This window comes from Molossus molossus, unplaced genomic scaffold (assembly GCF_014108415.1).
Source record: "Molossus molossus isolate mMolMol1 unplaced genomic scaffold, mMolMol1.p scaffold_m16_p_14, whole genome shotgun sequence".
Lineage (NCBI taxonomy): Eukaryota > Metazoa > Chordata > Mammalia > Chiroptera > Molossidae > Molossus > Molossus molossus.
In genome coordinates this window covers 9049342-9063594 of record NW_023425349.1, presented here as the reverse complement: position 1 = coordinate 9063594, position 14253 = coordinate 9049342, and the positions used below count along the sequence as shown (strand labels likewise).

General features: G+C 40.2%; 1 protein-coding gene across 19 annotated transcripts in view; it reads right to left on the bottom strand.

Moving 5' to 3' along the window:
• Positions 1-14253, bottom strand: part of MAPKAP1 (MAPK associated protein 1) — a 236174-nt gene that overhangs the window by 76274 nt on the left and 145647 nt on the right. Inside the window, exon 8 of one of the 19 annotated variants that reach the window (XM_036260497.1) lies at positions 3796-3939. The exons of 16 other annotated variants lie outside the window; for them this stretch is intronic. In XM_036260497.1, the coding sequence (XP_036116390.1) occupies positions 3851-3939 (89 nt within the window). In that variant the 3' untranslated portion in view covers positions 3796-3850. Of the gene's footprint in view, positions 1-3795; positions 3940-12914; positions 13013-14253 lie in introns of those variants that run through there. 2 more of the 19 variants (XM_036260498.1, XM_036260499.1) reach the window with 2 other exon arrangements.

The following is a 14253-nucleotide window of genomic DNA, read 5'->3' as shown; positions in this document are numbered from 1 at the left end:
GGACTCCACTGTTATGGAAAAGTAGCTGTTTTCATTTATATTTGAGATATTAGTCATCCTTAGACTGGGACGGAGTACTCAGTTAATAGCTTGTACTTTAACCTATGGAAAATACAGGTCACAGAGGAAAATGTTAACAAAATCACAATATAAAGGTTATACTCATATAACATTTTGGCCTTAAAAGGTTTGAAATGTTTATAATGGAAAGCAACTATTTCATAACAATGTTCTCACAGAAAACTGACATCTAACACAATGAAATAGATTGTGGCTTTTAGTAGAAAGAAAGTTTCCAAATAGAGAAAGTCCATGTAAGTAAGGGAAAGAGAAAATGTTTTAAGCTCTAGAATTTGAAAGTAAGCTGTCTTATTTTCACAAATTAAAAATATTATTTTTACTATTATCAAAGTAACACGTATATATAGTTTTAAAAGTAAATATACTCTAAGTTCTATAATGAAAACAAGTTCATTCCCCGCTCATCCCTGAGTCCTTTCTTACAGGCAATTAGTTTAAACTTTTTGCCTATTTCTTCTGGTACTCACCTTCATATTTTTATTAGCATTTCTATTCAGCTGTTTTAAGCCCTGGCCAGTTTGACTCAGCCGTTGGAGCATCAGCCCGAGGAGCAAAGGGTTGTGGGTTCAATCCCCAGCTCTGGTTGGGGTTGTGTGTGTGGCAACCACTCGATCTCACAACAGTATTTCTTTCTCTCTCTTTCTCCCTCTATCCCTTCCACTCTATTTAAAAATTAATGGAAAAATATCCTTGGGTGAGGATTAACAAACAAACAAACAAAGTATATTATAAATGTCAGACAGCATCTATTAACTTCCACTACGAAAGATGAGGATTGAGTGTGTGCTCTCGCCCTCTTTCATCCCACCCCACCCTGACTTTCAGAAGTGAGTTTAATTTTCTGTAATACAGTGTGTACAGCAGTTTCCTCCTGCTGGGCCCCCATATTTGATTATCAATGCTTAAAATGTCTGTTTTTGGTATACTCTTCTGGCTCCCCAAGGATTCATTAGAGATTCATGTCATTAAGAGAACATGAAAGGCAACTAATTTCAACTGATGTACACTGCGTTTCATTTTTAAGACATTTACATTTTCATTTGATGATTTAATTCTCAGAGGAAGTTTGATCTCCAATAATGAAAGCACAGTGGATTTCTTGACTAGAAAGTGGGTGGCCTTGGGCCTGGCTGGCAGGGAACGAAGTAGCTGCGGGTCCCAGATTAGCTTTCACTGCTTCTCCCTACTTCATTCCACAAAATGCGTTAGCCACCAGCTCTGGGCCGGCTACAGTGCTGACAAACAAACAGAAAACCGTTCTTCTCCACCAGGGCTTTCATCTTACTCAAATGAAAACTCACCCCTATCCTATCCTAAATCCTCTCCCAAAGGAAACAAGGTTTTCATCCTTCTCCTTGGTAAGGTACTCACCAATATCTAGCAAGATCAATGTATTAGGAAGTAATTGGGGCAGCCTATGGCACCTCCGACACAAGGGACAGTGTTCTCCATAGCAGCTTCCAAGGCTGAGATATGGCCCATACCTCTTAGTTTCCCCTATTGATCCAAATGGAGTCACTCACTGCTCATGAACTCACCCCACCGCTGCTGCCCTTCCACTCATGCTTGCATCAGGGAATGGTGTTGGTAGTCAATTAAGAGATGCTGAAGTGGAAAGAATGAGGTAATGCTGATCCTGGGCAAGAGGGAGTCCCTTCAGGAGGGAAACTCAAAAAACGAACTCACCGAAGTCCTTCTTAGCAGAAAATGGACAGACTAAAAGCTGGAAGGGAGAATACCTATCAAATGAATCTTGCTGGTATGTTTATTTATTGGGCAGCTCCCCTACTAGAATTAAAGCTCTCTTGGAAGAGGCCCTGTCATCCTTATTCACTGCCTGGAACGTAGTAGAGACTTCATAAACATTTACTCAGTGATGAGTTTGGATTTGAACACACTGCTTCAGAAAACTGACCCTCAGGATTTTTTACACTTAAACCATACTTTGTCTTAATTTTATCTTACTTCACATTGTTCTGTTAATTTTTAAAAAGGGAAAGCTGGGGTTCTGTTATGATTTGCTATTTCTATGATTATGTGGTGACAGTTTGGGAGAAGACGGAGGAGTTCCCATAGAGTAGTTTGCAGCACTTGGGCTGTGATCACATCTCACCAACTTTCTGTTCGAAACACTGGTTCGATGGCACAGTAGGATCTATACACCTTGCAAACTGCCCTCCCGATCGGCAGCTAGGTATCAAAAAGTAGGTGCTGTCACGTCCTTTCCCCAGACCTGTCTCACAGTGCCACTCTAATGTCTTCTGATTTTAAGTCATCTTTGTCTCTGGGCATTATTGTCATTGTAAGACAGAAAAAGAAATACCTTCACTGCTAAGCTATTTTCCTTCTTTTGTTTCCTTAATGCATTTAAAGCTGTTGCAGAAAGCACGGGTACCTGTAACTTACTAAAAAAGGAAAAATTTGTTATAGAAAACTGATGTTGCAATTGTTAAAATTGCCCTTTAAATTGTTTATGGGGGAAGACCAGCCCTAGTGTCAGGTCTCTGAAGGCAGTGAGACAGAAGTCTGGTGTCTCAGGTCCCTGGGCTGGTCTCAGAAAAGTCTTCTGCAGTAGGCTAAGTCTTCTAAAGTGATGGTTTTTCATAGCCAAGTGGCTAAACTCAGTCTTGGTAGAGGAAGGCTTTTCCTTCCAGCTCCTAACAGGATTAGCACAGGAATGGCCTGCTGAAGAAGGAGGGCCTTCTGCTTCCCCTGGGGGAGATCAAGACTCTTCATGGTGGGATGTGAGGGGTAGACGCAGTACTCCAAATCTTTCTGTAACTTCCGTAATCATGCCCTCAAAAAATCATATTGGTGTTTGATTACATTTCCTTTTTGTAAGTGCTTTCAGAGAAGCAGCAGCAGACTCTATGAGCCACTCAATTGTTAATACTAAGGCTTTTAAAAATCACTTATAAACATGTTTGTTTCAGGTGACTGTAGTTTGTCCATCTTTACCTTTAGAACCTTTGGAACAGCGTATTAAATTCGCTGATATAAGCTATATGATGAATGAGCCTGTGATCATTAACCCTACAAATATGGAATGGGTTTTCTTGTTAGTCGAAAATCACTGGAGTTGACACTCTGGGTCTAGTTTTCTCCTTGTTCACAGTAAAGGATGTTTCCAGCACATCCGTATCCAGAACAATATCCAGAACTCTGGTTCTATCACAGAGTATATGCTTTCTACAGACTTAATTCATTAGAAAACAAAAGGTACAGGCAAAGGCCAAGTTGTATGGGTAGAAAAGGAAGTAAACAGAATCCTAAAAAGCCAGGTTTTATGGTGTGCCTGACATGGTGGTGGCAATAGAGGCAAAGGCATCTGACATCCACTGAGCACTTACTATGAATTAAGTTTTTTTTCTTTATTGATTATACAGAGAGAGGAAGGGAGAGGGAGAGAGAAAGAGAAACACTGATGAGAGAAAATATTGACTGGTCACCTCCCATATGCCCCTCACTGGGAATCTGGCCCACAACCTGGGTATGTGCCCTGACCAAGAACTGAACCTGCAACCTCCTAATGCATGGGTTGACGCTCAACCACTGAGCCACACCGGCTGGGCTGGATTAAGTTTTTTACATGCAGTCAGTGAAAATAACAACCCTTTAAGGTAGGTATTAGTACCTTGACGGACAGAAAAGATTACTCGGGTTAGAAAGGCTTGATGACTTACCTAACTTCACAGCATGTGTGAAAGGTACAACTGGGGTGGGGACCCAGGCTGGTTTGGTTCCAGAGCCTATGTCCCTTTCCAATGAATCATATTGCATGTGCAACTGAGGCAGGTGCACTAGGTATTTCTGGGGAGAAAAGTATACCTGCCACCATTGAACTGTGGATCCTGTAACCTTAGTCAGTGGGAGGAAGTACAGCACAGTGGTTAGGAATATACGCTTTGGAGTCATACATCTGAGGTTTGAGTCCCAGCTCCCCAACTAACTAGCTGAATGACCTTGAACAAGTCCTGCATCCTCTTTGAGCTTTACTTTTCTCATTTATAAAATAACAACCAACTCTGCCCTGGCCGGTTTGGCTCAGCGGTTAGAGCATCGGTCTGAGGTCCAGAGAGTCCCGGGTTCGGCTCCCGCTAGGGGCACGTACCTCAGTTGCGGTTTGTCCCTGGCCCTGGTTGGTTGTGTGGGTGGCAACCACTTGATGTGTCCCTTTCACATCGCTGTTTCTCTCTCTCTCTCTCCCTCCCACTCTATCTGAACAAAATATCGAAAAATGTCCTCGGTGAGGATAAAAAAAAAATATATATATATATATATATATATATATAAATAACAACCAACTCAAATAGCTGTTTCAAGAATTAAATGTTTTAAGAATTAAGTGTTTGGTAGATTGCCTGGCAAATTTTGAATATTCAGTAAGTGATAACAATTATTATTATACTTATAACCATATTGTGCTTAAAATCACAGGTCAATTGAAGGAATTGCAACCTCAAGATGTTATTTAACATACGAAGTAATGAAAAATAACATATTCCACAAAAAGTAGTAAAAATTAGTGTTTTCTATGCCACCAGGATATATTTGGCCAATTCAGAAGCTTATATTAATATAAGTGAAATCTAAATTATATTTTTAATTTTATGAGTTCTTTCCTATTTTACTATGAACATTTTTAAATCAAAGAAAAGTTGAAAGAACTATACACTGAAAATCCATCTACCCAACACTTATATCCTACAGTTAACATTTCATTATATTTGCTTTATCACATATCTATCAGTCTATCTTTTAAAAAAAAACGCATTTCAAAGGAACAGACATCAGTACCTTACCCCTAAACCCTTCAGTGTGCATAACATTAACTGGTGTTTAATATTTATTTAAGATTCTCCTTTTGTTTTTTGGTAAAATTTACACACAGTTATAGGCACACATCTTACAAGCACCATGTGATAGTTCTGACAAATGCCTACACCTGTGTAACACTAGCTCTTCTGTCAATATAAAGACTATTACTTTTACTCTAAAACATTCCCTCATATTTTTAAGTACAAGGAAAAAAACACTGGGCTCAAGAATCAAGGGGTCTAGGTTCAAATCTCACTGACATGACTCATTAGTAACACACACAATGCAAGCAACCTCAGTTTTTTCAACCATAAAAAAAGAGAGAGAGAGAGATAATGCCCATCTCACAAGGTTTTTGTAAAGATTAAATACAAAAATTCCTGGAATACAATACATGTTCAGTAGATGTAACCAAAGGGTACTTTCTCTCTTCTCCCCTCCCAGCTCCCCAAACTGAGGATGTTGCCTTCAAAAAAGAAAACGGTAAGAACAGCAACAAAAACAGTTAAATGAGAGACAAGGGGAAAAAGGCATCTCTCTGCATAGGCAGTCCTCTCCCAATTTATCCACTCTGACTTCAGCTAATTAAACATCTGTCTCAACGGTCTCCTCAGCAAATCAGTCATCCCCACTTTGTGACACTGATTGTTGGTTGCAGCCTTTTCCCCACTTGCCACGATTCCCAGAAACTTCTAGGAGTTTACTCACCAGGCACATGGCAAGGAATGATGCAGGGTCCCCATTAACCCCCTACAGTTGCCCTTGGTGCCAGTGTTGTTCATAATGCTGCCAGACGTGTCCTTAGATGTGCCTCCCCAAATAAACCTGTTAAGGGGTGACAACTTTTTTGTCTACACTTCTGATTCCCAGATTATAATGCATTTTCTAAGTGTACCATACTAAAATAAACTACTTAACAGAAAATCTGTTTTGTAAACTAGTTCTGATGACAAAGCAAGCAGGTAAGAACATAAGGTCTCAAATGCACTGAACCGGAGTCTAGTGAATTACCAGCTGACCCTCTCTAAACACAAAGCGTTGCTGGTGAACCAAGGGGCAGTAGGCAAACAAGTGAAATGGCTGGCCTTTCTCTACATACTGAAGCGTGCGCGCGTGTACCCACACCTGCTTAAGCAGGACAGGGGGAGCTGAAGTGGGAAAGAATTGTATTCTGAACTATAGGGTATTTCTTAAAAATAGTTTTCTGAAATGAGACTTCCTCTCAATCCCTCTTCCCACTAAAACAACTAATTGACTTAAGAACTACCTTTTCAGAAAGATAAATGGTAATAAAAACATTTAACAAAACTTAATTACACCAAAACACCAGAAAGGCAAATTAAAACTAGGTATTAACTGCTAACCACCAGTTTGATAAAAATTAAAGATTGATAACATCCAGTGTTGGTAAGGGGGTGGGGAAAGAGCTGCTCTAATATGTTCTTGGAGTGTTCAAAGAATGAATATAAACTTTTTGAAGGGCAATTTGTTTTTCTCAACATTTTAAATAAGCAAACCTCTGATAAGCAATCTCAAAATTAAAATAAACTTAACTTGAAAGATAAAAATGCAGTGGTCACTCTAATATAGAATTGCTTATGACAATCAGTAAAAGACTGTAAAATCATGTATCTTGTATAGAATCATTAATAAAAACATTTATGTAGATACATTTTTCATTAGTTCATTTAACATTTACTAACTGTCTCCCATTTGATAGGCACTCTGGGTAGATGCTGGGTATATAGTGATTTTTAGAAAACAAAAAAACAGAGTCCTGCCCCCACAAAATTTACTGCCTATATGTATATCTGCATGTGAACATAATACCAAAACAAAAAAGAATTTACATCAAAGAGAAAACACCTTCACTTTTTACTTCACACACCTCCAAAATATTTGATTTTTCCCAAAAAGTATTTAATTTTATTTAAAAATATATTTTAAAACCTTGTATCTATACCTTGTTTTAATATTAACACTAGGAGAACTGGCAGCAACTCCAAGCTGCTTCAGTTCCCCAAACTGTGCATGCAGCTCTAATACGAGAAACCAGACTTTCCCATGGTGCCCGTCCCTCAGCTTCCTGTACCGAGCACCACCCACTTCTCACACCAGAGCCCAGGGCTCACCGTCCGGGGGACAGAGTTCTCAAGAGCCCCTCACCAGTGCCCCTGCCTCCTGTTTTTTTGTCCTCTAATCCATTTTTTAAACACAGACAGTGTTTCCCAGAAGAAATAATGACTATGTATGTTGCTCTCCTATCAATGGTTCCCCTCTGCCATTAGAATAAAGTTCAAACTCAACACAGTTTACAAACATGATCTGGTCCCAAATGACCACTTTGGCCTCATCATTCCCCACCCTCCCAACTCCTGCTCTACTGCGTTACTATACTGAGCTACGTGCAGTTTCCAGAAGGCATCAAGCTCTCCGACTGTGCTCCTTTAGCCTGAATACTCTTTCCCGTCCCTCAGCACCTGGAAAGTTTCTACTTCTCTTCGGGTATCAGCCAGGTAATATGCTCAGGAGAGTTCTCCCTGACTCCCTAAGACTGGTCCCTGCCCACAATGTGCACCCAGGCCCTATACTTACTTCCACTCTTCATGTGCATGGTATTGTAACTGCCTATTTGATTGTCTTCCCAACCAAAGAGTAAGTGTCTTGAGCATAAGGACCATTTCCTGGCTTCTACAATACCCCTACTAACCTACACAGCGTTTTCTGAATGCTAAGACCAGTAAATAGATGTATCTCTTCTGTTTTGTTTTTTGAACAGAGAGAGAATAAAACAACATCAACAAAATCAATGTGAGAGAGAAACACTGATAGGCTGCCTTCCACACACACCCTGACCGGACATCGAACCAGCCACCTCTTGGTGTACGGGACAATGCTCCAACCAACTGGGCCAGCTGGGTGTACTATCAGGCCTGGCCTGATAGGGTCTGGCCTCTGCCTAGCTTCTGTAGCTTATCCTCTGCCTTCCTCCTGCTCCAGGAATTTGAAATGTCTATGTTATGTGACTACATCTCAAAACATCTCTGTCTGGAATGTTCTTCTCATCATCCAAAGTTCTAATTAATCTTCAAACACCTGTCAAAGAAATCACTTACTCCAGAGCATCTTTTCTCAGCCCCTGCCTCACCCAGTAGTTTTAAGTACTCACTCTCTGTGCTGCTTTCATAGCTTATACACTTGCACTTGTGAATTTACCAGGCTTCACTGCCCCTTCTTCTGACTGTTTTCTGGTCTGGTGGCAAGCACAGGGCAGGCAGCGCTGGACCGTGACCACTGAACTACACGGGGTCTCTCTCAGAGCCACACAGCGCTACAGCACACGTGGCCCTTTCCCACAGTGGCCTTGATTTATCCTCTTTAACCTCTCCCACGTTACAGCTGAGAATACAGCTTACAATCAATATGTACACTTAATGTAGTAGTCTTCCTTCCTTCCTTCCTTCCTTCCTTCCTTCCTTCCTTCCTTCCTTCCTTCCTTCCTTCCTTCCTTCCTTCCTTCCTTCCTTCCTTCCTTCCTTTCTCATCTTTCCTATCCTCCCTCCTCTCTCTCTTTTTTTCTTCATGAAGAGCTGTTATTGAATGAGTGGTGCTCTGGAGTCGTCCCTAGTGGACCCAGGGACAGGTCCTCTGACTCCGAAATGCGTGCGCCTCCTGCACCACTACAGAGTCTCTCAGGAACATGTCTTTTCTCTTCCTTTCATTCTGCATTTTCTTAACCTAATCCATTCCGGGGACTGCCCCAAATGGAGTGAATGAACTGATTTTGTGATGAAAAAGGAACTTCTGAAAGATTAGTGACTGGCAGGAAGAGTAAATGCTGGTCAAATGTAGTTTTGGCAAATGATACAGTTCAAGTTTTTCCGAGGTGGTGGTTTCGAGAGCTCATAACACCCTTCTAAAATAATTGGGTCTCTAAAGTAGTTCCAAAAGATTTTGCTTGACATAAATTTTCTAAATTTCTAGGCTTTCTGGATAAAACAGTTGGCTACAATGCCATCTTTAACGTGCTCTGCTCTATACTCAAGAAGATCCATCAGAAGCCTCAGAGCTCTCCAGACGGAGTAGGCTCAGGTGAGATGAGACAAGAGAAAGAAGGCAAGGAAGAATATTTAACTTGCAGCTTCTTGCCTGGGGCACCTCTGAGTTATATATTCAAACACTTTAGCAGTCCTAATTTACTATATCAGTTTCCCACAGGGCCATTGGATACCAAGTATCAGGTCTTTATTTCTTACCCAGCCCCCAAGCACGAGTGGCATCAGCATGGTTATTTATTCTTTCATGAGGAGGAACAGTTTTCTGCAGAAATTACTGCTTTTTGGGGGACAAAGAACATTTAAACCGTCCTTTGTACTTTTTCTTCATCTTTCTTCTTTTTTAAAGGATTACCTACTACAGCATAAGGAAACCACACGTCTGTGTCTCTGACTTGTAAACTACCTTCATAGAAGCAATATTACTGAATTTTCTGTCTTTATAATTACCCATGAAGTAGGACTCTGTTCAATCCTACGGCTGGCAGACTCTTTACCTTACTTTAGCCTTTGGAGAGCATTTCAGGTTAGAAGAATGTTAAAAATCCTACTCCATTTAAAATATATAGGCCTCGCCCTGGCCGGTTTGGCTCAGCGGTTAGAGCGTCGGCCTGCGGTCCCGAGAGACCCGGGTTCGGTTCCCGCTAAGGGCATGTACCTCGGTTGCAGTTTGTCCCCGGCTCTGGTCAGTCGTGTGGGTGGCAGCCACTCGATGTGTCCCTTCACGTCGATGTTTCTCTCTCTCTCTGTTCCTCTCTCCCCCTCCTACTCTACCTGAACAAAAAATGAAAAAATGTCCTCGGGTGAGGATAAAAAAAAATATATATATATATATATATATATATAGGCCTCAAGCAGAAAAAGACAAATACCACATGATCTCACTTATATATGGAATATAATGAATATAACAGTCTGAGGAATAGGGTAGACTCAGAAACACGGAAGTAGGGTACAGACTGACAACCCTCAGAAGAGGGTGGTGGGGGGTGGGAATAGATAAACCACAGAACTTATATGCATGTATGCATAACCAATGGACATGGACAACAAAGCCGGGGATGGGGTGGGGGGAGGGGGGATGGGGAGGAGGGTGTCAATGGGGCAAAAAATGGAGAAACTTGCAGCTTGTGACAAAAATAAAATTAAAAAATAAAATTTAAAAAATAATAAAAAAATTAAATATATAGGCCTCTCTTTTCCATAGGGCAACACAGGACAGGTGCATGTTGCTTTAAGAAAGCTAGACATACAACATTAAAACTGACACCAATACAGACAAACTGTGCAATTACAAAAGAATTCCTGGCTTTATATCCAGATTCACCACAGGGTTCCTTTAAATGCAGCACTTCCCTGGTGCATTTAGATCTTAGAATCAATGAACAATTCTGTTTACAGAATTTTAAATTTGTTCTCCCATTAGGGTTCTAATAAGCAACATGGTACAATAAAAAGAGGATGGGCTTTGAGGTCAAAAAAAGCCTGGGCTCCAATTTAGAATCTGCCATCTACTTACTGTGGAAATTTGGGTAACTAATTTCTCTTAGAGCTGAGGAGAGGGCGGCTCAGAGAGGTAAGTATATGATTACACATATAGTTATTATAGTTCCTTAATTCTAAGATGCACATTGTTTTCCCACTTTTTAACATTTCTAGTCTCGTCTGTAAAAGAGGAATAATAAAATCTACTTTCTAGGGGTGTTATACAGACTAAATGAAGTAATATCTTTAAGTGCACAAAGGCACTCAATAATCCTTTTACCCCACTGCACTAGATCTTGGGGAAGACACACAAATCCCCTTTAAAACCTTCTTGATAAATAACAAACTGATTTGTATACAACTTTCTAGGCCTCCTGTGTGAAGTGTTTCAAGGTGTGAGTAAGAGACTGACCCTGTTGCTGCCAGTGTATTAGAGCAGGCCCCACTAGGGTACAGGCTCCGAATACCCACCCTGGCTTCCTGGGTTTCAGCTGGTCTGTATTCCTCTGTCACACTGTAAGCATCAAACTCTGTACTTCATTCCAATTCTCTTCTTTATTTATGTCTAAATTTTCTGTACATCCCTTCCTCTCTTTGGGCCTCAGTGTATTTCACAGTGGTTACAAGTTTAGATTTTATTCTAAATGCAACTGGAAAGCATCGAAGGGTTGGGCGCAGATATTATCTGACTTATATTTTAGAAGATCTCTCTGGCTGCTGTAGGGGGCCAAGAGCAGAGACAATAAAACTAGCTAGGGTGCTATTTCAACAGTCCAGGTGAAGTCATGTAGATTTAGACTCATCCAATAGAGATGGAAAAGACAACTGATTCAGGATATAGTTGGGAGCTAAAACTGGAAGGATGTGCTAATGGATAAGATGTGGGGAGTTAGCACAGGGACGAAGTCAAGAATCAATATTACTACCTTTATATATATAGATAATGTTGAGGAAAAGAGAGTTAAGTAAACTGCAAAGAAATGTTCTTTTGATATTAAAATACAGTAAGCTTTAAGAGACATTGCCCCTCCCCAACTCTTCCTGGCTTAAATGTGAAGGTCACAGTGTAAATGTCAATTTCTCAGGGAGGAGTTCCTGGAGCATCCCTATACTATACCATGAGCTCCCCTACATCTTATTATTCTCTTAGCCTCTTATAAGTACTCTCCTTCTAGAATGTAAGGTCCCCCTCGGCAAGCGCCTTGTAGAGCTGCCTCCCCACTGTCTCCCTGCACCCAGCATGGGTCTGGCACATGAGAGCACACTGTGCGTGAACGAACGTACAACACAGTTACAAATACATTATGGATCAATATGCACATTTTACATGAATTTTGAAGATAAACTTTAGAATCCAATAATGTCATCACCAGTTGTCCATCCCTCAGACCTGAACGGTCAACCCCCTCTGCTCCTAGCAGTGCTTTAGGAAATCATGTTTGAGGAGTCTTAGACTAGACTATCTCATTGGCGTCAGTCTGGGCGTCTTGTGAAAATACAGTAAATTTAGCAAGCAATGAGGTGGTCTATGACTCTAAACAGAAATGTTAAGGAGGAGTCCATTTGACAAAGCTAATATTTATGTTCAAATTATACAAGGGAAAAGTAGGAATGAATATCCTAAGTCTTACTAACAACATTAAGAACTTTTCAAAAGGATCTGCAGACTAATAAAAGTTTGCTTTTCACATCAAAAGGAAAAAATGAACAAGACTAAGAAAAAGTAAATATGCTTCTGGTTCAACTTTTCAGCAGATGATAAGGAAGAACTTCATAACCTCCACATCATAATGACAACAAATACTGAAACAGAGCAGTACAGAAAACTACTCTGCTTGGAAAATCCCACTTTGAAGCTTTCTCTCTTTTGAAGATCAAGAGACACCATACAGTATTTCTGCATCAACATTAGAATTGGAATCGGATCTGCTTCAATTTCTCAAGTGTCTCTGTCATACCCAATATCATGCTTCAGCCGGCTGGTAAGGGTTGGTGGAAAACAGCATCTTTAAACAACCACCAAATACTAAGAAGCTCAGGTCAATGGTTGTGAGGGTGAACCTGAAGAACTAAGGCCTTTACCCACTAAATAAAAGGTCAGTATATAAACATATGTGTGTGTGTGTGTGAATTTTTTTTCTTTATTGATATTAAAGAGAGAGAGAGGAAGGGAGAGGGAAAGAGAGGTAGAAACATCAATGACAGAGAACATCAACTGGATGCCTCCTGTATGTCCCTCACTGGGGATCAGGCCCACAACCTGGGCATGTGCCCTGACTGGGAATCAAACCGGCGACCTCTTGGTGCATAGGACAATGCTCAATCACTGAGCCACACCAGCCGGGCAAGGTCAGTATATTTTACTGGCTAAATCAAGGGATTTGACAGGCTACTTTTCATTATGTCAAAGACACACCCACCCAACTGTTAAAATTAGTAAAGAAGTTTCAGCTAATTCTTCTAAAATTGGATTTTCCACTTACGTTTTTCTTAAACAGTGAGGACTTTCTGCCAATGCACGTAGATTTCAAATGTCAAGTAAGTCAGTAATAAAATTAAAAGCTGAAGAGAAACTTTAAAAGAGACATTTTAAAATGGGTTTAAAAAAATGGGTCTTAGCAGAGAACTGATTGGAACACACTGTGGAAAGCTTACTATAGTTCAGTACATGAATATTAACAGAAAAAACCCTGCAGTGTTCATAAACAGTTACGATGATAAAATAATTACAAATAATGCAAGTCAAAATTTAGATCAGCTACAAGGGTCTATAATGATATTCTACCCAAAAAAGCAAAAATATTTTAAAACCCTAACGGTTTCCATTGACAAAGCTATTTACCTGAACAAAGAATGCTTTTGCTCAAATAGCTGTCACCTGATTTTTCACAAATGAAAACTGGGGAGAGTGCCAGAGGGAAGGGCAACAAAGTATTTAAACATTAGGACAGTCATGAGGCCTACATCTTGATTTAATAATGAGGTGGTTCTCAATTTACTGTTATTGTTAAACAGAGAGTTGTCAGTCTAGAAAAAAGATGAGAGAAGTCAAGGTTTTGTGGGTAAGCAACAGGAGTTCACTGTTGGCTTATCAAAGGCTTTCTAAAATCTGTACTAATACAATTAACCCCTAGTGAACAAATAGTGTGAGGACTCTCAACTCAACATGGCACACGTTTAGTCTCAAGTGGTATTTCTCCCCTCTCGCTGGAGTTCAGAAAGAGCAGCAAAGAGATCAGTGTTTTTCTGAATTCAAATAGGCAAAAGCTGTCTGAAGAGAGGGGTAAGCTCTCTAATTCTGTCCCTGATGTAGGAGTGCCATGTACTTTCTTACAAAGACTGAGCAGGTCATTGTGCTAGAGGTTTAGGAAGTACTGGATGAGCGCCTCTAACCTGACATCTGCCAAGTGCATGACTAAGTTCATGTGTCATAATGGGTAAGTAATAAGTATTTCATAGCCAACTGTGAGCACTAACAGACTTTTTTCAAGTAAGTGTATTTGTGTTTGCCTCTATGACAAGAGGATTTTCCTCTTTTCATTAATCACATTCCATAACAGGTCCACTCCACAATACAAAGTTCAAAAACACAAAATACACCCTGCCTTTACCAAACTGCCATTAAGTAAACACCTTTGCCAAACTGCATATCCTTCTATTTCATGAGACCAGACTTAATAAAGTAAGAGAAAGAGCTTCTTATTTTAAAAAGCTTTTTGGATAAAGAAAATGGACAGTAATTTATGTAAATGCATCAATCTCAATGAACTTCTCTAGTATGAAAAGGAATAAACAATGCAGATCAGTTTTTCAG